Source organism: Lonchura striata, chromosome 8 (assembly GCF_046129695.1).
Source record: "Lonchura striata isolate bLonStr1 chromosome 8, bLonStr1.mat, whole genome shotgun sequence".
NCBI lineage: Eukaryota > Metazoa > Chordata > Aves > Passeriformes > Estrildidae > Lonchura > Lonchura striata.
In genome coordinates, this window is record NC_134610.1 from 37279928 (window position 1) to 37306785 (window position 26858).

Sequence of the window (26858 nt, forward strand, 5' to 3'; positions counted from 1 at the left end):
GGAGAGTTCCTGGAAAACAACAGCCTCACAAAATCCTTCTTTTGTTCTTCAAAACAAAGTTATAGCTCAAGGAACAACAGGCTGTGTTCCTGAAAGTCATTGCTGTTCTCCATATTTTTTGTTCAGGCTTTTGCCCCTATTTTTTCATTTAGCAGAGCTAAAAATACCTTGTGAATTTAAAAGTAATTAAAAAAAAACCCTACAACAACAAAGTCCTTGCGCTCAAGGAGTGTTTGGGCAATGCTTTCGGGCACATGGTGTGATTTTTGGTACTGTTCTGTGTAGGGCCAGATGCTGGACTCAATGATCCTTGTGAGCGCCTTGCTACTCAGAATACTCCCTGACTCCATGATTCTATGAACCCAAATCCAGAAATTAATTAACAGAAACCAGTAATAGTCTTGGTTGGCTGTGATGAAGACTTGCATATGTGCAAGGGCAATGACTCCGCCATTCTGTGCATGCTGCTCTTTTTTGGAATGTTCTTGTTTTCATTTGTTCTCCTCAGGACACGTTACTAGGATGGAGGAGGAGCAGGACAGTAGCGGGGGAAGAAAGAGAAAGACTATTTGATGGTATAAATAAAGATGTGGGCCAGCAATGCCAACCCCAAAAAGGGGCCTCTCATCATGGAAAAACGAGACTTCTTCCAGCCCGCGTCAAACAAAGATGCCTTCACCTCCAGAGAGGACAACCTCGACCCAGCCCACCCCGGGCCGCGCGGAGAGGAGGGGAGGGGACCCTGCCGGGTCTCGGCAGACCCACAGTGACTCTGCGTGGATGTTCGCGGTCACTGCAGACGATTCTGGAGGAGGAGGAACTCGGAGGGCAGCTCCGGGCGGCCGGGAAATAGCGGCGCCGGGCTGGGGCCGCCTCCGCTCTGCTGCGGTCGCTCAGCCGCGTCCCGGCGGTGCGGGAGCCTGGCCGCCCCGCAGAGCCCTTCCCTTCACGCTGCACGGGCACCAAGGTTTGAGGACCTCGTTTTCCAGGTAGGCAGACTTTTTCACTCCGACTACAGGGCTTCTGTGGCTGCTTGCTGACAGAGCTCCGGCTGGGAATAACAGAAATCCCTCTGAAATTTCGGCTTTCCAGCAAGGTGCCTATTTCGCATTTAGACAGTACCTGCTATAAGAGAATATAAATTTTTCCTTTACTTTCAGCTCTTGGCTGGTTTGGGTGTTTTTTCCAAGGTTTTGACTTTTTGGGGTTTCTCTTGGCTTGTTTTTTGGTTGTTTTTTTTTTTGTTTGTTTGTTTGTTTGTTTGTTTGTTTTCCCCAAGGTGATTTTCAGAAAGCTGGAAATGCGGGCCTCAGGAACAGAAAGAGCAGAGAAAATTAGAACTAGCTGCAGCTGCAAAGTCTGAAGGTAGAAAATGCTACAATAGTATAGTAAGCAAGGATATGAAACAGCATGTTTCATGTTTTAGTTTTAGTTCAGTTTTAGCTTGGCTAAGATAGACCTTAAGACTGCAGGAAAATATGCTTAGCAAGATATTAGAAGGTTTTAAGTAGTGTGGACCACAAACTGCCAGGGCCACAGGTCTAGAAAATCCCTCAGTCGAAGAGGATGGATTAGTTCAGCAGCTACAGTGAAGTGATAGCAGCAAGGCAGAGAACTCTTCTGTGTGATTTCCCCTTGAGTTTTGGGATTTCAGAAGGTACGATTTGGATTCACCGGTGGCCTCTGTCTCCTATTTATGCTGAATTACATCAGCACAAGCTCCTCTGTTTTGGGAAGTGGCAGCACATTTAGGAATGCCTGGGAATTCGTTGCACTTGGTGGCAGCGGTTTGCTCCTCTCAGCCTTCCTGCAGACCAAACTTTCCCTGGATAATTATATTGGGAGACTTGGAGAATATCTGGAGTCTCTGTAGCTGAAACCTCTTCCCTGGGTGCTCTGCCCAGGGATTAAAATTACAAGGCAAGTTTGCTAGTGGCTGCAACCAGTGCTGAAATTCCCTCCTCATGCAGCGTGCAAAATACAAACAGGAAGGAAGAGGAGGTGCATTTTTAAGAGTTTTGTTCCAAATGGGACACATTTTTCTTTTCTAGTTTCATTTATCAAACATATGAGTGGAGAAAATGATGCATGCACAAGTGAGTGACACCACAGGCATTGCATGCTGGGCATGGCTATGGAAAATGCTGGGACTGAGCAGCAGGAAGACTTCAAACTTTATTCTGCATATTTTAGCACAGCCAGCATAACTCTCCTTCCTTGAGGGGAATGCAACTTGTGTGGCTTTAAATTTATGTGGCTTTAGAAGAGTTCCTTGAAGGCAGTGTTATCTCAGAGAGCAGCACATCTCGATTTTTGCGAATTTGGGGAACAGTTTGGTCAGTTACAATGGCTGTTCTTGTATTGGAGGAGACATACACAGTGCACCAGGGGGAACTTCAGGAATATCAGTGTGTAGGATAAAGCAGACCATGGCTCTGCCTGACCATGTGCATGAAGGTGTCATTTCCATTGCACTGGGATCTGCTCAAAGTAATAATTGGGATTTGCTCTAAGATGTGAGAGCACAAGTAACCAGATATAATTTGCACATTCGAGCCACTGCAAGTAAATTGTTTGCCGTAATACCACTTTTGGTTCAGTCGCTCGTGCTGGGAAGAGAAGCAAGCAGAGAACTTGGGTCCTCCTGCAAGACCACTCTTTTGCAGGGCTCTGTCTAGATAAATCCATATATTTTTCAGTTATGTGTGTAACAGCCAGGTCACCTGGGATTGCCATGTGGGAACAGCAAAGATTGCATTTTTCTGCGCCTGAGGTAGGAGCACAGACTCTCATTCAGGGAGAATAGTGCAAAACATGCCCTCAAAATTTTTTTTCAGAGGACCCACTGCTTGAGATTCCCTATTGTTTTTCCCTTGTGTGCATCTCATGGCAAAAGAGGTGATACACTCAAAAATACAAATACTGAGAGAAGGCCTCATAGGAACGAAGGTCCTGCTCTGGCAAAAAGAGAAAAGTCAAGGAAGAACAAGATGAGCAGACCCAAGTGTCCAGGCATTATGACTCAGCTCCCAGCTTGCTCTTTGCATTAGTTTTTTTAACTGTTTATATTCAAAAATTGCATTCAACATATGAAAAACAGTCAGTCTGAAATACTGTTGAAATCTGAGGTTTCTATCTCAGCATCTGAGTCCCCACTCAGGCAAGTGGGACTTTAAGTCAAATATCAAATATTATGGGGTTTGCAAGAGCATCTCAACAGGTGGTGGTTCTCTGAGGATGACAAAATGGGCAGCATCAGCCCACCCCTGAGGTGGGTACTGGAGCTCTCAACAGCCCCCACCATGTATCCAGGGGGGGTTAATACCAGGTGGGATGCTGGGAGAGCTGGAGACTAATGTAGCTCAGGGTTCAGAGTGGGGTAGAGGAGATGGTGCAAGATGACCTCAGGGAAGCGAGTTGTGAAAACTCGTGTTTTCAGGAGTCACTTTCCTGCTTGTTGTTCTGCCAATGGAGAGTCCAAGGTTGTGGTGCTTCACTGACCCAGTCCCAGGCCCCAGGGGCTGTGGGCAGGAGCCATCCTGTGCCAGAGCTGTCCCTGGTTACCCATGCAGGCCAACTGCTCTTCTCTACAGTGCCTTCCCCCCCACACACACAGAGGGAGAGAGGGAGGTGGTTAAACTCAGCATTCAATGATGAGTCTGACACTTGGCCAAAGCCCACAGTGCTCCCAGCCTCTCCAAAAGTCAATGTCTCCATCTTCCTCAGCTAAAGGCTGGCTCTAAAATGGTGCTGTCTGAAGGCTCAAAGCTATTGTGTCCTACAAAAGATCAGGATCTCCTGTAGCCCTGTTTTGTGAAGGGTAAACAAAACAAGGAAAGTTTGCAGTAGGCTTAGAGGGGCGAAATCTTGATCTTAACTAAAACACCTGTTTAGCATGAAAGTGTTTTATCCTTACCATACCACTTTTATTCTCTGCAACACAATGGAACTTTAGCCACACTGACTTGTGCAGGGACATCATAGAATTGTAGAATGGTTTGGGTTTGAAGGGACCTGAAATACCATCCCATCCCACTCCCTGCCATGGGCACCTTCCACTAGACCAGGCTTCCCCAAGCACCATCCAATCTGGCCTTGAACACTTTCAGGGATGGGGCAGCTTCTCTTGGCAACCTGTGCCAGGGCCTCCCCACCCTCACAGGGAACAATTTCTTCCCAATACATCACATAACCCTACCCTCTGCCAATGGGAAGCCATTCCCCCTTGTCCTATCACTCCAGGCACTTGCCCAAAGTCCCTCTCCAGTTCTCTTGTTGTTCGCTTTTGGTACCAGAAAGTGCTGTAAGGTCACCCCTCAGGCTTTCCTCTTGTAGACTGAAGAATCCAAATTCTTTCATAAGCACAAGCCCTAGCGCAGAGGAAGGCTGTCACTGTTGTAGGGTCTCAACAGCACTGACACCTACCTTTCCAGCATAAAACAATTTGCAGAAGCCTGTGGTGCACTGCAGCTGGCACTGTAAAGTGGAACGGGACATGTCCTACCAGTCAAGAGCTAGGGCACCATGTGGAGAGGGGTCTCAAGGGATGCCAGGGAGGGCTGAGTTGCCTCTATTCTACAGTAGTGCTGTTCCTCAGGCATCTGTGGCAGAAAGCTGCATTGCTCCCTTGCCCTCCCCCTGCATTGCCATTGCCACCAAATGCATGCTCAGTGTCCCTTCAAGCCTTGGACTCTTCCAAAAGTTACCCAAAAAAAAAAAAAAAAAAAAAAACATTCAAGGAAGAAGCTGTCTTTTTGGACTGGATTCAGGTCTTTTTTTCATAACAGACATCCCACATGCCCCTTTTTGGTTAGTGTTGAGTTGGCTACCATGCAGAGAAGCACCTCTGGGCCACAACAGGGTTGTGTTGGTTGGTTCTGGGGTCCGCTAGACACAAAGGTGAGCATCTCCCCTTCCTTCATACTCCATGATAGTGACTCCAAGTGTTGCTTGAATGTTGCCTGAGAATATCCTTTCAAATCCCATGTACCTTTGAACACTTCCATACATTCCTAAGAACTTTTCAGGCCACATCTCTAAGTCTTCTTCTGCTTTAAGCTGTCATAACCCTACATGAAATAAACTCCCACATGCAGCTGGGTCTTGGAGGCATGGTGATGTGTTGAACACTGAAGATGTGCATTTCTTCAAGAGGTTTTTTATTTGTCCTTTCATTCTGTGGGTTTACAGGGAGCATTGGCTGGCTTTGTGTCATGCCAGCAGAGTCAGGAGATTGTGCATCATGTTTAACATGCAACTTGTGTTTTCCCACAAGCATCTGAATATCCTGAGGGGCCGCTGAGATGTTTGGACAAGCCTTGTTTTCCACTGTCCTTTGTGTGGCTCTAGTTCTTCTCCACGCCGCTCAGCTTGATGTGGATGTTGGAGATGTCAGTCCTACCTCCTGTGCAGGTATTAACCAAATAATTTGGGTCACCTCTGTGGGCAGCAATTTTGACAAAAACAATGCTCAGTTGTAGAACTGGCTTGCCAGGAACTGACACGGGGACATTCCACCTCCTCTGGCCCTTTGCACTCCTGTGTTAACAATCCATCCTCCACCCAAAATCACGTTTCCAGGTTTGCTTTGGTGTGCAGAGAGCTAGAGATGGAAGAGCTGGGGTCTGCCAGTGGTGGTCTCTCCCAGTAGGTGCAGTAAACACCACTCAGTCTCCAGCAGTCAGCTCTCTATCTGAGACCAGATAATTGTTCGCTTTAAATCTGGTGTTCTCCTCACTTTTCACTTACACTGCAGAGGTGATTTACAGGTCCAGCCTGACTCTTACCGAAAAAAGCAAGATTTTCCAGATTGATTTATTACTGAGCAGTGCTGGATTACTGGCTGGACTTTGTCAAAGACCACCCTAGGTTGCGGGGTGGTTTTGTGTGTTGGAAAAGCTTCTCCTCCAGCCCGAGCTTCCAAAGAAAGGCTCAGCAGCCTCTTGTTGTTCGGTCTCATGGTTGTTTATTGCAAGTTATCTGAAAGATTCTTCTGGGGCTGCTGTGGTTTGCTCACAGCTCAGGCAGAGGCACACACACACCCTGACATCCTCTCTGACTCCCGACTGCTTCTTCTCTCCCCGCCCAGGGCAGCTGCTGTCTTTTATATGGGACATTACGTGTGACATGGTTACAGTTTTCCTCAATGCCTATTACCTATATTAAAGGGTGATTTTCTATCTTTTATATGGTACATTACGTGTTACATGGTTACAGTTTTTCCCAATGCCTATTACCTATATTAAATGGTGCTTTTCTACTCTAAACCAAACTGTGAATGCCAACATCACCAGAAACATGGAGGTAAGGAAGAAGAAAGAGGAAGGATAGGACCGGCCAAAATCCCTCCATCATAAAACCTCTGACACCCATGTACAAAACTAAAACCCCCCTGTACAAGCATTAAAAAATTCTTCCCTCTACTTTGTGACTACTTCTACTATAATATCTAAACTTTTGTGACTTCTTGTTCTTCCTGCAAGGTTGGTAAATTGTTCCAAGGCTCAAACCCAAAATCACAACTGTTTCCAGCTGCCTGCCAGGGTCTCAAATGCTTCTGACCTGGGCCTGGAACCTCCAAAAATGTCTGAGGGACATATTGAGTTCCCACAGGACTTGATAATCTTAGAGGTCTTTTCCAACCTTAATTATTCTGTGACTCTATAGCAGATCTTAGAAATCCTGGTCACTGGGGAACCATCTGGCCCAAACACAAGTGTCACTTCTAGAGCTAGGTGGGACTTGTGCTTATCCTGGCATCACACTTGGTCCAGGTGTCTGCGGGATAGCAAAGGGGGTGCATGAAGTGCTCTGACATTGTCTGAATAAATGTCCCCATGCAGAAAAAAGGAACTGCCCCATCAATGTCTACTTCATCATTGACACCTCAGAGAGCGTGGCTCTGCAGACTGTGCCCATCCAGAGCCTCGTGGACCAGATAAAGCGGTTCATCCCCATGTTCATCGATAAACTGGAGAGTGAGCTCTACCAGAACCAAGTCTACATCACCTGGCAGTTTGGTGGGCTCCATTACTCAGACGTGGTAGAAATTTACAGCCCTTTGACAAGCAGCAAAGACATTTACCTGCCCAGGCTGTCTGCCATCAATTACCTGGGCCGGGGCACCTTCACAGACTGCGCAATCTCCAATATGACCCAGCAGATCCAGACCCAGATGGCCAATGGTGTCAACTTCGCGGTGGTCATCACCGATGGCCATGTAACAGGCAGCCCCTGTGGGGGGATGAAGATGCAAGCCGAGAGGGCACGAGACATGGGCATCAAGCTGTTCGCGGTGGCCCCCAGTGAGAAGGTGTACGAGCAGGGCCTGCGGGAGATAGCCAACCTGCCACACGAGCTGTACCGCAACAACTATGCCATCACCCAGAGGGACACCCTGGAGATCGATGTCAACACCATCGACAGGATCATCCAGGCTATGGTAGGTGCAAGGAGGGGAAAAGGGGGCACAAGAGGAGCAGTTCACAGATGGGAGATGCTTTCCCTTCTATTGGCTTTTGGGGATAGCCTCTAGTAGGGAAAGTGGAGCCTTTCTCTGGTACTTAGCCAGGATGCCTTGGTTTGTGTCTCTGTTTCCCAGCATGTCTGGGCAGGCAGCCACTAGTCCTTGCTCTTGCTGAAGACCAGGACATACCCCAGCCTGCTCCCCATCCAGGGGCATGTGGAAGAGTGTGCCACACTGAGACATGTGTTCGCCATCAGCTTGGTCTTTGAGACTTCAGCTGTGAGGTGCTGTTAATCAGGGGATCTCCAGAGGGCATCTTTACAGCCAGGGGACCTTTAGCAACTCCTCTTCCTTACCAGCACACTCCCCTCCAAGGCTGAGCTGCTGTCTCCCTGTGGGACTGAACAACTTAACTAATCTTCTTCCTCCTGTTCTCTCCTTTGCAGAAACACGAAGCCTATGGCGAGGTGAGTGAGCAGCATCTCTATGCCTTTGCCACATGATAGGTTTAATTTGCCCCAGTTAGAGTAGACCAGCTCACACCCCAGAACAGTATGGACCTGCATGGGATGGGTCCCTGCCCACCTGTGGATCAGGACAGAGTCTAGGGACATATTCCCTTATCCAGGGGTTGTAATGGCACACTGGACTCACTCCCTGCCTCCCCCTCACCTGAAGTGGGTTCTGGTCTATGGAATAGACTAATTTCCTCACTTTGGAGGCACATTACCTAAGTGCTGCCCCTGCCGAAGCTCTGCCCTGCTAGTACCACAGGGGCAGGGTTTGGCACACACAGGGTGTGCAGGGGATGCTCCAAAGAACATGCCAGTCCCATGATGATGGCAGATGAGCAGCCCCCACCACCTCTAACACTTGGCAGTCTTGTTCTTCCAGTGTGGGCCCAGAGCCAAGCTATAATGACATGCTCATGTCAACTTTCCACTCTTAATTTACAGGAATCATTTCTTTGTGTCCTTGTTGCTACTTCATCCCTGACCCAATTGATTTTAGCCCTGAGTTGATGGGGAGAGGCATGTAGAGAGCTGTGGGTGAAGAGCTGAGCTGAGTTTGGGATGCACACTGCCAGGACCTCAGTTTAATTTCTTGTATTTCAGTGCTACAAGATGAGCTGCCTGGAGATTACAGGGCCACCTGGTCCCAAGGGATACCGAGGGCAGAAGGTAAGTTGCTCTTATCTGTGAAAAGGCATTAATGCCCCTGCCTGCCAAAACAACTGCAGCGTGCCCTAGACCTCACCTCACCTCAGCTGCCTTCTCAGGTAGCACCCAGGTGTCTGTCTTAGTCCTGGGAGACAAAGCCAGCACTGGTATGCCCATGTCTGTGCCGAGGATGATGCACTGCCAGCCATGCAGAGAAACAGTGGAGCACCTGAGGACACCAGCATTGAGGCAGCAGTTGTTGCTGAGTTCCTCACTCTCAGAGCAGAGCTCTCACATGCACAAGGGTGTCCCATTCTCCTGCTCCAGCTCTGGGTGCTCTGCTCTCCTAGAAACTGCCATTTCCTCAGTCAGCACCAAGCCTGGACTTATGCTGGGTTTTTCCTTTCCTTAGGGTGCAAAAGGGAACATGGGTGAGCCAGGTTCCCCCGGGCTGAAGGGACGACAGGTGAGTTGTGCAAAATCCTCCCCTCGGTTTGCTATATCTCTGATGACCTCAAGCTAACTCTCCTTGCCTTCCTCCCCGAAGGGCGACCCAGGTATTGAAGGTCCGATCGGATACCCTGGTCCCAAGGTAAGAATTGCATAGATGATGGCTGAGCTCTCTGCATTCCCTGATTTTTGGTAAAGCAAGGGGAGCTTTGCTTCCCTCTCACACCTGCCCATTTCCCATCCCAGACCCCTGCTGATTTCCCCCAGCTCCTGCTGATTGCCCAGGCACTAACACAGGGATTTTTGGGTTTTTTTTCCCCCAGGGTGTTCCAGGGATGAAAGGAGAGAAGGTGAGAAAGAAGAGATGGAATGTCTGGCTGGCACTTGGCAGGGACCACGCTCCTTTCTGATGCACAGAGGAGAGATTAGCTATGATGGGGAAGGATAGCAGCGCTATTAATGTGTAATTGTCGACCTGGGGAGAGATTTCCAAGGGCATGGAAAAGCCTGTCTCCTCCTTCAGGGTTTGATCACAATCTGATGAAGCAGGAATGGGTTTAGGATGTAAATGGAGGGTGAGAGGCAGGTGGTGGGGAAAGGGACCAAAGTGGGAGGGCAGGGTGATGGGGGATGCAGGTAGTGTCTGACTTCTTGTCCTCTTCTCCCAGGGAGAAATTGGATCTGATGGACGGAGGGTAAGAAAGAACATTTTCTAACTTGCATGCATTTCCAGCTCCCGAACCCTTGGACTGTGTGTTAATAGATCCCTCTTATTTTTTTTTCCCCGTGATGATCCAAGGGTGCCCCTGGCTTGGCAGGAAGGAATGGCACAGATGGACAGAAGGTAACTGGGAGCACTGGGAGCACCCCGTAATGTTGCTGCTGCTGTTGCATTTCTTTACTCCCTCTCACCCCCACAGGTTGTTTAGTTTCTTCTCTCCCACATGCTGGCTTTCTGTTCCAACTGAAGTTCCTGTCAACTTATCTGTACATTATTCTGCATGTCCTGTACAAATGCGTGAAGTAATTCAGGTCGCAGGAATGAATCTCAGATTATGCTGTGTTGGAAGGGACCCACAAAGATCAAGCCCAATTCACACAGGACACCCCAACAATCCCTTCCTGTGCCTGAGAGGGTTGTCCAAACTCTCCTGGAGTTGTGGCAGGACTGGGGCTGTGATCACTTCCCTGGGGAGCCTGTCCAGTGCCACACCACCCTCTGGGAGAAGAACCTTTTCCTAATATCCAGACTAATTCCCCCACACAACTCCATGCCATTAGCTACCATCCCTCGGTCAGCAAGCTTTCTGCAGGACCTGGATGTGTGACCCAGTCTGTGCTTCTGCTGAGAAGGTGATAAAGCCAGATAATTTGGGTGCAGATAACTTATCCTGGGTGTTAGTGAGTCCTACAGGATACAGACACAGAAAGCTTCATGGAAATTTGAATTTCAGGGCAGTTTGTCACTTCATCTCTAAACCACAGCTTGTATTTAGTATTTAAGCCCTAAATTCAAATTCAAAGGCCTCACAGCAAAGTCCCTGGCTTTGTCCACTAGCCAGCACACTCTGGCTTTGCACAGTTCCCTCTACCCAGCCCCCAGTGTATGTGTGGGTAAGAACAGTTCTTCCCACTCCTCAAGTGCTGCTGAAGATCTAAAACATCCTTCAATCCTCCCCACTCTAAAACACTGAAGCCCTTCAGCTCCCCGCAGCCTCTGTCCCAGAGCTGTCTCAGCACACTTAGCACTGCACTATCTCAGTGACAGAGCTTTTTTGGGACACAGGGCAAGGCATTCCCTTCTCTCGTGGCCTCTGTCAGGCAGAGTGGTTGCCACACACCTGAGCTGCTCTGATGGGGAGGAGCATGAGAGAGGACCAGCACAACCCTGAATATGAATGACCACCAAATTCAGCCTCAAGGGACATTCCCACCTCTCAGGGTACACTCATGGAATGAGCCTGCCTGATTTCCTTTACTCTGCTTTCTTCCTCTCCACTTTTCTCCTCATTTAAGGGATACATTTGCTATTTGTTCTCTAGCTGTTGACAGATAAGGTCAACAGATGATGCGAACATCATTAACTGTCAGCAAGAAAAGCTGTGTTTTCCCTTCAGCCACCTGTAACTTCTCAGTCTTTTCCTTTTGAATGTAATCTCTCCAGGGCAGGCTCGGGAGAATTGGACCACCAGGATGCAAGGGTGACCCTGGTGACAAGGTAGGACTGCTTTACTCTTTCACTAGCACATCAGCTATGTAGGTGCTGAGTGAGGTACACAGGTAGAAAGATGGCCAACGGAAGGCTACTGGCCCATTTTCCTACTGGCTGTATAATCTGATCGCAGACCTGGGATCCCTGGAATGAGGACCACAGTTTGATTTTTCTGTGCCTCCTTTCTGTGGATAAGCAAGCTGGGAGCCCCCAGTGTCCCTTCCTTCCACACAGGGAGGAGGAATTGCCCCTTTCATCAACATTAGCAACAAGCAGAAATGACCTTAGCCTCTAGAGTAACTTTCTAAGCACTGGCTTAGAAATGTTATTTAATTAGAAAGTTTTATTTTATTTATTCTGCATGGAAGTCTTCCCAATGTGAAATGTGTTCTTTGTCATTTCCCTCCACAGGGCCCTGATGGCTACCCAGGAGATGCAGGAGACCAAGGAGAAAGAGGAGATGCAGGCATAAAGGTACAAGTACTCTGGACAGACAGCAGGGTATGAGCAGAGGCAGCCAGTGGGGACAGCTAAACACCATTTCCCATATTTATATATATATATATATATATATATATATCCTAAATCCTTTACTGCTTATGGAGCTCATAGGCCTTGGTGTCTGGATCTCATCAGCAGGCACAAGAGCTGAGGGAAGGGCCTTGCTGGCCTTGCTCCTTGGGCTACTTGTAGTACAATGTGCTGCTGAGGCAGGCAATGACCATTGGCTCTCTGGCTGTTTCAGGGAGATCCTGGCCGGCCTGGTCGCAGTGGACCCCTGGGACCCCCAGGAGAAAAAGGAAGCCCGGTAGGTTCATGCTGCATTCAAATTTCTCCAGGGTTTTACTGTGGTCTGTTCAAAAAAATCACAGGATGGTTTGGGATGCAAGGGACATTAAAGTTCATCAAGTTCCACCCCCTGCCATGAACAAGGACATCTCCCACTAGACCAGGCTGCTCTAAGCCCTGTCCAGCCTGGCCTAGAACACTTCCAGGGATGGGGCAGCCACAGCCCCTCTGGCTTTGGGCAGGACTGGATGGTTGCTGTAACGAGCAGTTGACAAACCTCTCGTCAGCTGATGGAGGGATGGTGACACAGGATCACTCTGCTCCAAGGCTGCAGCCCCTGCTCATGGCAGTGCCATGTGGGCATGCCGTGTGTGTGGAAGCAGAACCTGAATGCTCATACACATTTCTGCTCAAGGAGGACTGCTTGACGCAGGATAAAAATGTGTGTGCACACCTTGACCTCTCTTCCAACAAACTGTATTTATTTTTCTTCTCCAAGGGACTTCCAGGCAACCCTGGAGCTCAAGGGCCTGCTGGAACCAAGGGAAGGAAAGGTGAAGTGGGACCTTCTGGACCCAAAGGAGAGGCTGTAAGTGGCTGAATAGATCCCTGGATATTGGGCACACTGCAAGAACCTGAGGCAGTTTGATGGATGAGTGCTGAGAAACTCCCCTGTCATGCTTTGTGCATCCCAAAAGATGTGCAGATGATGATCTCTTTGTCTCTCCCATCGTCACAGAGCAGAACACCCATAATCCTAAGGCTGATGTTAACCATTCACCTTAGAGAAGCATCCTGTGTTCCCTCATAACCACACAGCCCTGGCCTCTGTGGATGCTCAGGGGCACTTTGGTTGTACTCTGGCAAGATCTCCAAACCTCTGAGTCCTTGCAGGAGCTCAAAGAGTCGGGATCTGGTGGTCATAATGGCAGAGCTCTGTGAAAAGGGCAGGGTCACATATCAGTGGTGCCACACGGGCCCAAGTTAATATGATGGGGCACTGCAAATTCTGGGGAGTGGGTTGGAGAGGATGATCCCTGGCACAGCTCCACCAGCACCAAGGGGCTAGAACCCAGCCAGCCTGTCTCCTTGTGCAAGATCCAGTGGGAAAAGCAATACTGGATGAGCTGCAAGTAATCATAGTCTTTAACCCTGAGGGAATGAACCAGGCATGTTTGTGGTCACTGTGGTGAAACAGTCTGGCTGTTGCTTCCCAAAGGGAAGCATGGGCAACCCTGCTTCCCTGCTGCTGGGAACACACTTGCTTAGGGGGCAGGTGTACATCTCCTGGGCCCAGAGGGAGGAGAGAGGACAGCCAGGGGTCACTGCCCAGGTGACATCCATCCTCTCACCCCATTTATATGACTTCTGTGTCTGCCAAGGGGCGACGTGGAGATCCAGGGACGAAAGGCAGCAAAGGCTCTCCTGGAGGCATAGGAGAAAGGGTGAGTAAAGCAACTGCCCAGTTAATTGCAAATAAATCCCAAATGTATAGGTCTGGAGTGTGTGTGATGTGCTACGGCCCAGCCATGAAGTGTCCATGCAGCACCAGAGCTGGGAATGCAGATCCCACTGTGCTGTGTTCCCACTGTGCCACTGGCACCAGGTACAGTCTCCTCCTCCAGGGTTTGGTCCAGAGAAGGGATGAAGGGCAGCAGACCTCAAGGTTGAGAGACACATTCAGAGGACACACTGCCCTGACACTGTTTCGAACTAAGAAACACGAAGTTTGAGAAGGACATCATGGAGCACTGCCATGCACACAGATAACACTGGAGACATCCCTGACCAGGAATATCTTTCCCTTCTCACAGGGAGATCCTGGTCCGGAGGGCATTCGTGGTCTGCCCGGTGAGGTTGGAAACAAAGGTGCCAGGGTAAGCATGGATCAAGACTTGGTGGCAGTCAGGAGGAAGGCGGAGCCCTGGTGCCATCCAGGGCAGCTTGCCTGGCTTTCCTCCTCATGTACTGTGTGTTCTTGTGTTTTTCTTTGATGTGCAGGGAGAACAAGGACTAGCAGGACCCCGAGGCCCTTCAGGTGCTGTGGGAGAGCCAGGCAGGATAGTAAGTCACACTTGGGCGTGTGTTTGACAGTGCCTTCCTCTGGTGAGAGCTTGCCCCGATGACACAAGCTGCCTGCACTGTCCCTCTCAAGGAGAACCTGCACGACCTTCTCTCAGGGAGGCTCAAAAGCTGAGTGTTCCCATGACAATGTGGAAGGGATCTCTGGAGTGGTTGGGTCACTGGGGAGAGAGAAGATGGGATTCCACCAGCACCTATTTGTCCTGTGTCTGTGCTTAGTCCATCATGCCACTATGGCAGTAGTGCTGTGACATCCAGATGTCTCTATGGGACATGGGAACCCCACTGCTGAGACAGTCACTGCCTCAGTAAACTCACCAGGAAGGGAGATGGTCCTGCAGCGCCTCTCGAGAGCTGGTTTCTCCAGCAGGGTCTGCTGTGGGGGCAGCAGGGAATATCCTCACTCACTTCCTGCCTTCTCCCCAAATCTGTCCTGCAGGGATCACGTGGAGACCCTGGTGACTTGGGCCCAAGAGGTGATGCTGGACCGCCAGGACCAAAGGTAAAGTTCATTAATAAACCTCTATGTTTAGAAAGGCAGGTTTGTGCTCCTATTTATTTATTTATTATTAAAAAAAATATTAAATTTAGTTTTCACAGCAGAAACTTGTGTGCCTCAAAAACAGAATCAGACCTGAGCCTCCCTATGGGGCAGAAATGTAGGTCTTTCTCTGACCAAGGCAGATCAGATTAAACTCCTCACTGAGCCAACTCAGGGGCATCCCTGGTACATGACATCCCCAAGACCTCGTCAAATCCTTGCTCTGCAAAGCTGTTCCCAGTGCTTCAGGGCCAGCTGCAAGAGCCTTGGCTCCTGGTGGTGTCTCACACCCAGAGAAGATGAAAATGGCTGTAACTGTCGCAGACAGAAGCAGGTCAGAAGGGCCAGGTTTGGTATCTCGTTAATCTTTTTTTTTTTCCTACCAAAGGGTGACAGAGGCAGGCCTGGCTTTAGCTACCCTGGACCCAGAGGACCTCAGGTATGTCTTCATCATCCAGCACATGAGGAAATCTGTTTGAGTGGATGTTGCTGTTGGATCTGAGAAGACTGAGAAAACAGGAAAGGAGGAAGAAAAATGCTCAGGGTCACAGACGTGTGAAGCCTGTGTAGGAGAAAGAGGGTTCAGCCCCAGGACTGAATCTGGCCACAGTCCATCAGGTGCTTGGGACCCCAGCTCCAATCATAGTGATGGTCCCTCAAGCATCAGCCTGAAGCTACAGCCTGCTCTTCAACTTTTTGCCCCTCAATGCAATCTTTGGGTGTACTGGTGCAAAGTGTGGGGCCAGTCCTGGACAGCTGCTGATCTCTTCCTCCTCTCCTTTTGCAGGGTAACAAGGGTGAGAAGGGGCAGCCAGGACCCAAGGTGAGTGTGCTTGTCTCTGTCATCTGTGTTTTTGTACACACTGGAATGCCAAGGAGTTGTCTCCCAGTGCCTAGGTTAATGGCTAAGGAGCCAGCCCTGCCAGCAAATGCCCTGGATGTTCCCTGCAGCTGAAGCCTGATAATATCTCCCAACCCATCTCCTTTTGAAATCATATGAAAAATGTGTTGCAGAACTATTTTGTTGTTGTTGTTGTTGTTGTTAATGCCTGTATAAGCACTGTTTGCTGTGCTCTGAGCTGCTGTTTTAGAGGATGCTGTCCCAGGCCAGGCAGGCATGTGTTTGTGATGCAGCAGAGCCTCTGCCTGAGCACATCCAGATGTGCTCCATGCCGCATCTGGTTCTCCTTCCACTGAGCAGGGAGGAAGAGGTGAGCTTGGACCAAAAGGAGTACAAGGGACCAAAGGAGAGAAGGGGGAGCCGGTAAGTAGACTCCCTGTCCTACCCCAGGGTCAGTGTGTCCCTCCCACACCACTGCCATGTGTGCTGTGGATGACACTGCCACTCTCTGCTTGGTCCCTGTCCCCAGGCTCATGCATGCTGGTGACTGTGCTTAGCAGGGCTGGGGCTGACCAGGGGGTCAGGAGTGGCCCTGAACACCAGGGCTGCATTACCAACATCGTCCAGGCAATATTTGACTCTTATTTACTTCTTCCCTAGGGTGATCCTGGCCCAGGAGGAGAGCCTGGACAGCGTGGTCCACCTGGTGAAGCAGGCCCTGAGGTACAGCCCCATGGCACTGTGTCTGAGCAGACACTGTCGGAGGGGACAGAGCTTCCAGATGTGTCCACTGGCTCACAGTAGACCTTCTCCTTCCCCTTCTGCAAAAGGCCACATTTTTGATGTCTCTGACAATTAGTTCCCAGACAAAGAACTCTTGGGAAAACTGTGCCTGAAATTACTGTGCTCTTCTTACAGGGGACCCCTGGCCCACCAGGAGATCCTGGTCTGACTGTAAGTAACCCCTGATACTCTTCCTTCTGGGGCAATCATGTTTTTTCTGTGCACAGCCCAAGAACAAAACAGGACATCAGGTCCTGCTGCTGCCTGACAGAGGTGGCCTGTGGCTTCCCATGGGAGCCAGGGAAAGAGGGGAGAGGGCTGTCTGGGTGGGAAGAGAAAGGGGAGCCTTTGCTTTAGAGGGAAGCATTCATCCTGCGTCCTTTTCCTGGCAGGACTGTGACGTGATGACCTACGTGCGAGAGACGTGCGGATGCTGTGGTGAGCTGATGTCACCTCTCCCCAGGGAAGGGGAACAGCCACATGAGGGACTGGGACAGGGGGTCACCAGAAGGTTCCCAGCATCACTGACCCCTGTGTTTCCCTCCCCCTGCCCCTCTCCCCAGACTGCGAGAAGCGCTGCGGTGCCCTGGACATCATGTTTGTTATAGACAGTTCCGAGAGTATCGGCTACACCAACTTCACCCTGGAGAAGAATTTTGTCATCAATGTGGTCAGCAGGCTGGGCTCTATTGCCAAGGACCCCAAATCACTGACAGGTCTGGACTCTGTGGGGACACAGAGGGACATGGGGAAAAGAAAAGGGTTTTGGATCCTTTCAACCTCAATGGTTATTTTCCATGTCTTTTCAGACCCGTTGGGCAGCTCTTTGACTCTATCCACTTTTTCCCAAGGATGCAAAGCCAAGTAATGTGACACTTTTTTGGCAGGTGCCCGTGTTGGGGTGGTACAGTACAGTCATGAAGGGACTTTTGAAGCTATCAAGCTTGATGATGAGCGCATAGATTCCCTGTCGAGCTTCAAGGAAGCGGTGAAGCGCCTGGAGTGGATCGCTGGAGGCACCTGGACACCATCTGCCCTTCAATTTGCCTACAACAAGCTCATCAAGGAAAGCAGGAGAGAGAAAGCCCAAGTGTTCGCTGTGGTGATCACAGATGGGCGCTATGACCCCCGGGATGATGACAAGAACCTCGGGGCTCTTTGTGGTAGAGATGTGGTGGTCAACACCATCGGCATAGGAGACATGTTCGACCAGCCGGAGCAGAGTGAGACCCTGGTCTCCATTGCCTGCAATGAACCCCAGAGAGTCCAGAAGATGAGGCTCTTCTCAGACCTAGTGGCAGAGGAATTCATTGACAAGATGGAAGATGTGCTCTGCCCAGGTTTGTCCCTGTCTTTGCATGGAGCTGGAGTTTTGAGACTCGGGGTTTGGGGAAGGGGGCAGAGATGTGTCCTAGTAGATTGGCCAACAGCTGAGTCATCCATAGTGGGGTCTGACCTTAGCCCTGGACTAAGAGTCCTTCCTCAGATACAGACCAAACTTTTGGGGCAGTCCTCTGGTGCTTCTTGTAAGAGCCCTTGTCCTGCCACTCTGACTGTGCAGACTGTGAAAGGGGATGGCAACACATGGCTTAGTTTTCCTTGTTTCTTTTGCTTTCAGATCCACAGGTCGTCTGCCCTGAGCTGCCCTGCCAGACAGGTAAACATTACAAGCAGCTTCATACCATTTGCAGACTCTGGGGGGAGACTGCATGATGCTCAGGAGAGAGGGGGGTGCAACCCTGTTCAATTCCTTTGAAAGGCAGGAGTTTGGGAAATAGTGTTACTTTACGTGAGGAGAGGCTCCAGGGTTTCATCTCCTGCTGTCTTCCTGTCTCTGAGTTCTCAGAGGTAGGTACAAGTGCACTGTGAGTGCACCAGCATAGCTCATCCCTGATATTTTTCCCCATCCAAATTCCTGGGAGCCACCAGGTTTTGACCTCCGAACTCAAGTCAAAATCTCCTTGCTAAAATCCCACTCACATGACCTTTTTAGCAGAATGCTCCTTGGGAATGACAGGCAGAGCATATATTAGGGATCATTGGAAAATGGCAACGTAGTGGACCTAAAGCTTTGGCTTCTCTAATGCTGGCTGTATTTAATTAACAATTAACTCAGGGTGTTGTATTAAAAGAAAAGACAGTAAGGATCTCTGGTGTTCTGTGTGCTGAAGGTAGTTTTATTGCCTCACATTTTGCTTGTTAAGGGGCAGATGTGCATCCCAAATTTCTAGAGGTCCTGTCTGTCTGAATTCCAGTGTCTGTTTAAATACTATAGATGAACACTGTGCTGATACACAAAGTTTGTAGAGGACCACAGTTTTGCCCATTCTGCAATTTTTATCTCTTCTCTTGCCATGAATGTTTTAGTCACAGTCCCCAGCTTCAACTTATACAGACTATCAAATTTCATTTCTAAGTAAGTCCCTTTGTTTCCATGCAAAGGAAAGGAAAACTGATCCCAGGATGCTCAGAAATCCAGAGAAAAATCTGCAATTATTCCTGTCTAAAATCTCTTGCTGGTATTTTGAGTACTTGCACATGGCCATGCCAGGGACACAGTGTGCAACCATGATGCCGAGCTCCTCTGCTGTGTCCTCTGAGGAGCTTTGCCTGCCAGTGTATGCTCAAGTAGATGACATCCCCAAGCCACACTGGTGATTGTGCATGTGTCTTCAAAGGTTTTGGTCTTTGCAACCTTCCCATTTCCAAGGAGCACAAGCAGTGGCACACTTGTTTCTCCTGGGCTTGGGCCATCAAAGCCCTCCAAAGCAGGGCAAAGTTGTCAGTCCTTTCCTTGTAGTGCAGTTGGGTGTTCCTGTTCCTGATGCAAGGTGAGAACAGTTCACTGGTGCCTGGCAGCCCTGGAACCAGAACAGAAATGGCTTGAGGATGCATCTGAGGGGGTTTCCCTCTTTGGTGAATCCCTTAAGCTGTGCCATACACAAACCAGGCTAAGTGCAGGCAACACCTGCGCCCCAGAGAACTTAGCAGGTAGAGTGATGTGGTTGGGAAAGGTTTGCCTCCTGTCAAAGTGCCCTTTCAGCGTGGGCAGAAGTTGTTCTAGGTCTGGTAGATGAAATTTGAAGTTATAGGTTCAGGAATCTTTGGGCAAGGAGCCTCCCACCCACCACACTGGCTGGTCGGTGGTGTGCTGCTATCATCATTTAGAAGAATGTGCAGTGGTAACACTTCCCTAGTGTCAATGGAACATGTTGGATGGGATGGGACAAAAGGCACATGACAAGGCCTGGGGCTCCTCTGGTTCTCTCAGAACATCCCGTGAGCTCGTGCCAATTCCCATGCAGTTCCTCTGGGTGGAGACAGTGCCCTTCGAAGAGAAGGACTGAGCCAGTGCACATCCAATGCGTGTCTTGTGGATTGGCCAGACAGACAGGTCAGGGAGGCAGCTGAACCAGCCCTGTTCTTGGCCCTATGGCTCAGCGTGGTGGTTCTGACACTTGGAGGGGCAAATCAACTGCCCCAGCTTCAGCCTGGGTATTGCCAGCAGAGCACAGGCAGGGACTGGTACCACATGGAGCCTCTCTTCCCCCCATGCTGCCTCAGGGCTTTACCTGAGATTTTCCCATTTTCAGCACAGCCCCTTGTCTCTCATCAGTTACTGCTGTGCTAACAGAATGCTGGAGGGTTGAATGCTGAGCAAACCTGAACTAACCACTTGCTTCATAGAAACTGCATGACATCCTGAGAGGCTCTTGCTAACCGATGCAAAAGGCTTTGCTTTGAGCTTTGGGGTTTTATTCGAAGTTAAATTCAGCACATCCAGGTGCAGACAGAGGCTCCCAGGGTTCTGACAAGTCCAGACACCACGCAGCTTTGACTGAAGTCACTGCCCTGAGGCTGAGGGCTAGGCAAGGAGGTCACATAATGTTATCCTTTAGATGTCTTTCTGCCTTACAGCATCATGTGGGCAGCTTGCACATAGCACAGTCCTAAGCTACATGATGGTTGAATCCCATCTGCAGAAGGGAGTGGCCTTTTTCCTGAGCACTGCTCCTTCTCCATGCCTATGCCAGATCAGTAGGAAGTGGGGAGTTCAGGTTCTGTGTAATTTGCTGGAGTCGCTTGGTTGATGTGTGAAAGATTTCAGGCAAATCTCATGGTTCCTTAGACACAAATGGCAGAAAGATTTAAAATCTGGCTTTGATCTTTACTTTTCTGTCCTCGTTAGCTGTGTTCTTCTCTGGTGCAGTGCAAGTAGGAAACCCAGGTAACTTTCAGAGATGCAGCCATTACTAGCAAGCCCTGAAAATATTCTTTTGACGCTCACTTGCAGATGACAGGAATCCTGGGAGTGTAAACCCACTTATTTTCCACCCCATGGAAGAGGGAGTCAACATAGATTTCCCCAGCACCATACACTCGATCGCCCAGTTCCTAAACTCCACGCGGGAATCCCGGGACCCCAGCATGTACACCCAGCTGGTGGCCACTTTGGCCTTTACTGCCGAAAAAGCCAAGTTTGCCACTGGAAATGAGCGGCAAGAGTGGATGGACTTGTTCATTGACACCTTCAAAATGGTGCACAGTGAGATTGTGGGGGACCCAGAGACTGTGCTAGGCCTGTGCTGAGACCTCTCTTGGGGGTCACGTGGAGATGGAGGCTGAGTGGAGTTGGAACTCATGGCTCCTGTATGGCAGAGGGGACAGCCAGGGGAAGATGCTTTTAGTTCAGGAGAGACAGAGGCAGTGGAATGGCTTGGTTGCACTCAGCTGGAGATAGGACACAAGGAGCAGTCCCCTCCAGCTTAGTTATCATGGTGGCTTTCCCCAGCAGTGTCAAAGAATGCTCTTGTTCTGCCTGCTGCTTTTTTGCCAAGAGCCGAATGATGCATTTTCTCCACGCCTTCCTGCATGTGTTCTTATGGACCCCCTCCAAAGCATCTTCTGCATCTTCTCTCTTGGTTACCACAGGCTCTCTCTAGATCCTGCAAGGCTTACTAAGGAAGGTGCATCCCTACTCACCACCATGTCTTTGTGTAACCCCTCGTGGGCAGCTGAGGGTGTGGAGGGAAGGAGGAAGCAGGATGGGATGGCCTTTTCTATTGGGAGCTCCTTTTCTATTGGGAGCTCTGTCACTTGGGCAGTGCTTCTCTCAGAAGCTTTGTAGGCTCCCCTGGCCTTTTTCTCTGATTGTACATTTGTGTTTCCTCTGTCATAATCCACAGCATGTACTTGTCCATATACAAAAGGCAGATATTCTGTCACGTGGGGCCAAGTGGTCCAAAGCAAAACTCCTTGACTGATGTGAGTTGTTAAAAAGCAAACTTGATGTAGTAGAGCCTACTCAATCCACACCCAGTGCTGCTTTGGCTCAGAGACCACAGAGCCACCACCTGCACTGCAGGTATGTGCATTTAGATAAGGCCTGGTATCTCCATCCACTCAGCTGCCCCTGGTTGCACAAAGTCAGGCAGGCCCGTGCCATTCCCACCTCCAGTTTTACTGCTCTGAAGCTCTATTTAGAGGTAGTGGGATTTCGTGTACAGGAGTAGAAGCGCTTACTCTGACTGACGTGGTATTATTGCAATAAACTATACTGAGAAAATGTCATATTTAATGGGCAGAAGGGAGATGTGCTATCTTCAGGAATGTGGCTGTAATATTTCCAGGTGTAAAAAGTGGAGCCAATTGCCAAGCTCAGCCATTGTAATTGCCCGCTTTTCACTTACTGCCATGTTCCTCTGAGGTTTCAGCACTTTTTCCTCCCAGGGACAAGTTGCTCAGAGAACACTACTGCTATCAGCGCAGAATAGAGGGAAAAGAGTTCTGAGGGCTTTCCACGATATGCTCTGTGTTTTAGGTGAAAGCAAAAAGATGAGTTTCTGCCTAACTCTGGTCATAATTCACGTATTCCAGATAGTCTGTGCAAAGCCAAACTCCCTTTGGAGTTTGATTTTGATTTTTTACTCCCTCTCTTTTGATTTTTTTACTGCAAAATGAGTGTGACTTAGCCTGCTGGGATGCAGGACTGAACTCAGAGTAGTTAAGCTGCTCCAGCCATGATGCCAGAGGAAAAGCTCCCAAACCCCACTGATTCAAAAAGATTTCAGGGCTGGGACATTTTGCCAAACAAAGAGAGAATTAGGGTAGATTTCAGCAAAGGGGGTGTTGATTTTATTTAATTTCATCACACAGTGGCCATTTATTCCTAGCAAAACATTAGAAACAAAGTTTTTTATCTCTCAAAACCCTTCAGCTCTTTAGAGGTGAGGAGAGGGAGAAAATGTCTCTTTGCATGAGGAGTATTTGTGCATGTTCTTGTTAGAGGCAAATGGGTGAAGGAGTGTTTTTTTGAGCATAATCCTAGCTAATCCCTCTTATAAAACCAGATGGACTTCATCACAGTAGCAGTTCCTTCAGTGAAGCTCTTGGGTAAAGGAAGGACAGATGAGGAGCTCTGTAAAGGATGGTTCATGCCTCCCCAAAGACAGGAGGGACTGGGAAAGGGGGAAACCCCAAAAAGGTCTGGGATGTGAGTCCCCACCTCACTTTTCATCTCCACTGTCAACACTGGGAAAGAATAGAGGAAATACAAGTTCCTCAGGTTTTATAAGAAGCAGGAAGGTGATGTGAATGGGTGGGGTTGCCCTGCACACACTAATGGCAGAAAAATCAATGGTATTTCTGATTATTTTTGCTGCCTTTGTTAGACATCCTCAGCTGTGAGCCACAGGCATTCATGATCCACATGAAAGGGATCAATGCACCAGTTAAAAGCACAACAGGAAGATTTTAGTTGGCCTAATTCATGGTGGTGCCTTTGGGAGCTTCTCTTCCAGTTAGGATGAGAATCTTGCTGCAGGAAAGGGTGCTCAGGTCCTCAGCCTCTCAGAAATGGGAACTAGCCGCAACCAGAGCCTGACACTGAACAGGACAAACCCGAGGCTTTGCTGCCTCACATTCCCTTGTGATAAATGTATGTAAAGGCACCTTATCAAGCACCAGAAGGCAGACTTCTTCAGCTGTGAGGGCTGAGCAGCGAGCCTGGGGAATGCTCCTATCAGATGTGCACTGCACTCTCACTGAAGCTCCATGGAGTGATGCTGCTATCTGCTTAGCCAGGAGCTCTTCAGGCTTTCTTGTCGTCTTAAAAAACATGTGGGCAGGCCTTGGGGAAGGCTGTTAACACTACCCCAACACGATGCACAGCCCCTGCTCCCAGCTGCTTTCACAGACTCTCACATAGATGTTGCACTGTGTGGTTGCAAGGGGATTCCTTCCTGCCTTTCCCCTTCCATGGCTACTCAGAGCAGGTGAGGACCAGGAGTGCAGGTGCTGCCAAGGCGAGGTGTCCTCATGGCAGCAGTGCCTGTGTACCAGGAACTGCAGCATCAACTTGCCTTTATACAACATTTCTCACAAATTTTGGGCAGAGGTGAGTATGTGCCTTTATTGCTTTAAAAGAAGGGAGATAACAAGTGAGACGACAAAAGGAAGTGGCCTCAGGTTGCACCAGGGGAGATTTAGGTTGGATATTAAGGGAAATTTCTTCACTGAAAGGGTGGTCAGGCACTGAAACAGGCTGCCCAGGGAAACAGTGGAGTCATCATCCATTAAAATGTTCAAAAATATGATGTTGTTCTTAGGGATATGGTTTAAAGGTTAACACAATAGTGTTGAGTTAATGGTTGGACAAGAGAATGTCAGAGGGCTTTTCTAACCATTCAGATTCTCTGACTCCCCAGTTCTGTGCTGGACCCAGGCATAGCACTGTTCAGCACTAGGGAAGCTCTTTGTCAGGCTGGATTCACTCATAGTGTGGAAATTCAATGTAACGTTACACTCCTACCCCCAAAGTTACCCCTTGTTACCAGAAATGGATGCTCAAGGTGGGGTTGCTCCAGAAGCTCCTATTGTTTGTCAGGGATGCAGCACAACATGGCAACATCTTCAGGACCTCGCCCTTTCAAGATTTAGTCTCAGACCCACAGAACTACTTCAGAGTGCTATGCTCTGCTGCCAGCTCGGGAGGAACTCAGAGGAACACTGAATGCAATGCACATAACTACAGAAAGGGGAGGAAATAATGGTCCCCATCAGCTGACTCGAAAGATAGCTACTTTCTTGTCCTTTTTGTTTTTTCCTGAGTTTATTCACTGCATATATTCATATATGTATTCTATATGGTTAGACTGGGCTTGGGGCAACCTGATCTAGTGGAAGTTGTACCTTCCCATGTCAGGGGGTTGGAACAAGATAAATCTTTAGGTTCCCTCCAACCCAAATCATTCTCAGATTCTCTGATTCTATGATTTTATGATAAGAGTAACTCTGACAGTAAACTGCTCTCTCAAAGTAACTGAGAGGTTTGCAGATGCTGCTTTCCATTAATCTCTGGATATTTCACAAATAAGAGCTGGAAATTGATGCAGGGCAGCGGGCGTAATTCTGGGACTGACATGAACAGACCTGTCTAACTTCACGAGGATCTGCCATCAGCCCCAGAATTAACATTCATTAAATGCCCAGTAGCTGAGAGCATCAGAAGCAAAGCTCCATTTGTTGCTCCAAGCTACATTTCAAGCTGTAAAGACAGGCTTTGGCAGTGGTGTTGGGCTGGTTCTTCTTTGGACAAGGATGCACAGAGCCAACTCCAGCCCAAATTATCCTGTAGGCTTCTCATCCTCCCAGCTCCTGTCTTCTTCCCCCTGCAGAGCTTGCTGTAGCCCAGTGCACGCAGCGCCCTGTTGACATCGTCTTCTTGCTGGACGGCTCGGAAAGGATTGGAGAGCAGAACTTCCAGCGTGCCCACCGCTTCGTGGAGGATGTGGCCCAGCAGCTGATGCTGGCCCGGAGCAGCAGCGATCTCATGAACGCCCGGATCGCGCTGCTGCAGTACGGCAGCGAGCGGGACCACAACGTGGTCTTCCCGCTGACCCACAACCTCACCGAGATCTCCGACGCGCTGGCACAGATCAAGTACCTGGACTCGTCCTCCAACATCGGGTCAGCCATCATCCATGCCATCAACAACATTGTGCTCAGCCCAGGCAACGGGCAGCGACTTGCCCGGCGCAATGCTGAGCTCTCCTTCGTCTTCATCACTGACGGCATCACAGGAAGCAAGAACCTGGAGGAGGCCATCAACTCCATGAAGAAGCAAGATGTCATGCCCACGGTGGTGGCTCTGGGGAGCGATGTGGACATGGATGTCCTGCTGAAGCTTGGCCTGGGGGACCGGGCAGCCATCTTCCGGGAGAAGGACTATGACAGCCTCTCCCAGCCCAGCTTCTTCGACAGGTTCATTCGGTGGATTTGTTAAAAGAAGTGCACAAGCACAATCCTTCTCTCACTCATATACACACACCTGATATTACCTGTTGTATTTTCTTCCCCCTGTATGGTTGCTAGCCCTGAAGACTTGCCCTCTAGGTCCTTCTTTCTAACCAAAATCCAGAGCTCTTTATTGATTTTCATGATGAAGAGTCACATATCTTACATTTATGGTGCTAATTAAAAACCAGATCAAAGCAGGATACAGAGCCATATGAAGTACTTCTGTAAAGCTCTGCACACCCTAAGCCATGACTTGTGTACGTACTGTAATCCTAGGAGGGCTTATCAGAGATGCAAGAAACCTTTCCACTGTAGCAGGACCAATTAATAACTCAAGTTTTCAATATCTCTCAGTGCCTCTTGCTCCGCCTTTCTGGGAACAGCAGGCTGGTGTGAGAGGTTTTGCTTCCTTCCACAGTTGCCCCTTTTGGGGGGCGGGTTTATCTATCATAAATTTTGCAAGTCATCTCTAAGATCTTTATTTTCCTGTGGGCCATACCTGCCTTGATTCCTTCTGTTATTCTGCCCTTCATCAGAACCTGGTAATCTATTACTGCATGCAGAAATTCATCTGAGAGGGGCAGCATAACTCCCAGCATCAACAAAATACTGGACAGCCACCAGAGCTGCCTTCCAGTCATCCCAGTAAGCTCAAAGCATCCATGGTACCTTCCTCCCACCAGTATCTACTCATCAATGCCCAGATTTGAACTCAAATTGTGCTGTCTGCAAAAATAAACAAACCTTTTCCAACCTATCCTGAAAAAGCCTCTTTTTTCTGTAGTTGTGGGGTTTGGAGACCCTGGGGGGCATCCCCTGGGTTAGGGAGACACAAGATGCTTCCCTCAAAAAGCTGTTAAGACTCCATTGGCTCCTTCTGCTGTTCCTATGTCCCTGAGCCCCTCCCTCCCTATTCCCAGATTGGCCCTCATCTTTGTACCACCCCGAGACCAGGTTTGCCCCTGGACCCCTCAACAGAGAAACCTGGAGTCTCCTGATGAGTGTGCCTTGGACTCTGAACATCTCACTGTGCAGCTGAATTAAACATCAGTGGATATTATGCAAAGGTCCTTTTTGCTTCCTTACCATGGACCTCACTCCCAGCAATTCAGGCTGCAACAGTGGGGATTTTAAAAATTATTTTTAGTGAGCAGCTGATTCTTCTGGTTTCAGGTTGGTAAGTCCAGATAATCATGGAATCACAGAATGGTTTTGGTTGGGAAGGAACTGAAAGTTCA

At 49.2% G+C, this 26858-nt stretch overlaps 1 protein-coding gene across 1 annotated transcript; it reads left to right on the forward strand.

The window, feature by feature from the left end:
* Nucleotides 1-847: 847 nt before the first annotated feature.
* Nucleotides 848-26377, forward strand: COL6A2 (collagen type VI alpha 2 chain). The gene is made up of 28 exons (XM_021547281.2): nucleotides 848-989; nucleotides 5276-5412; nucleotides 6843-7441; nucleotides 7912-7932; nucleotides 8581-8646; nucleotides 9038-9091; nucleotides 9173-9217; nucleotides 9399-9425; nucleotides 9744-9770; nucleotides 9875-9919; nucleotides 11240-11293; nucleotides 11699-11761; nucleotides 12033-12095; nucleotides 12576-12665; nucleotides 13459-13521; nucleotides 13891-13953; nucleotides 14078-14140; nucleotides 14598-14660; nucleotides 15088-15138; nucleotides 15487-15522; nucleotides 15901-15963; nucleotides 16201-16263; nucleotides 16459-16494; nucleotides 16716-16761; nucleotides 16887-17039; nucleotides 17211-17663; nucleotides 17942-17980; nucleotides 24999-26377. Exons 2-28 carry the CDS (start codon nucleotides 5304-5306, stop codon nucleotides 25604-25606), a joined length of 3063 nt encoding a protein of 1020 aa, XP_021402956.1. The 5' UTR covers nucleotides 848-989; nucleotides 5276-5303; the 3' UTR covers nucleotides 25607-26377.
* The last annotated feature ends 481 nt before the right edge of the window (nucleotides 26378-26858 follow it).

Coding starts and splice junctions, on each gene's coding strand:
- COL6A2 (XM_021547281.2), top strand. CDS start 5,304: ATGTTTGGACAAGCCTTGTTTTCCACTGTCCTTTGTGTGGCTCTAGTT. Junction 12,096..12,575: donor CAGGAGAAAAAGGAAGCCCG/GTAGGTTCATGC, acceptor TTCTTCTCCAAG/GGACTTCCAGGCAACCCTGG. Junction 16,264..16,458: donor CTGGTGAAGCAGGCCCTGAG/GTACAGCCCCAT, acceptor CTCTTCTTACAG/GGGACCCCTGGCCCACCAGG.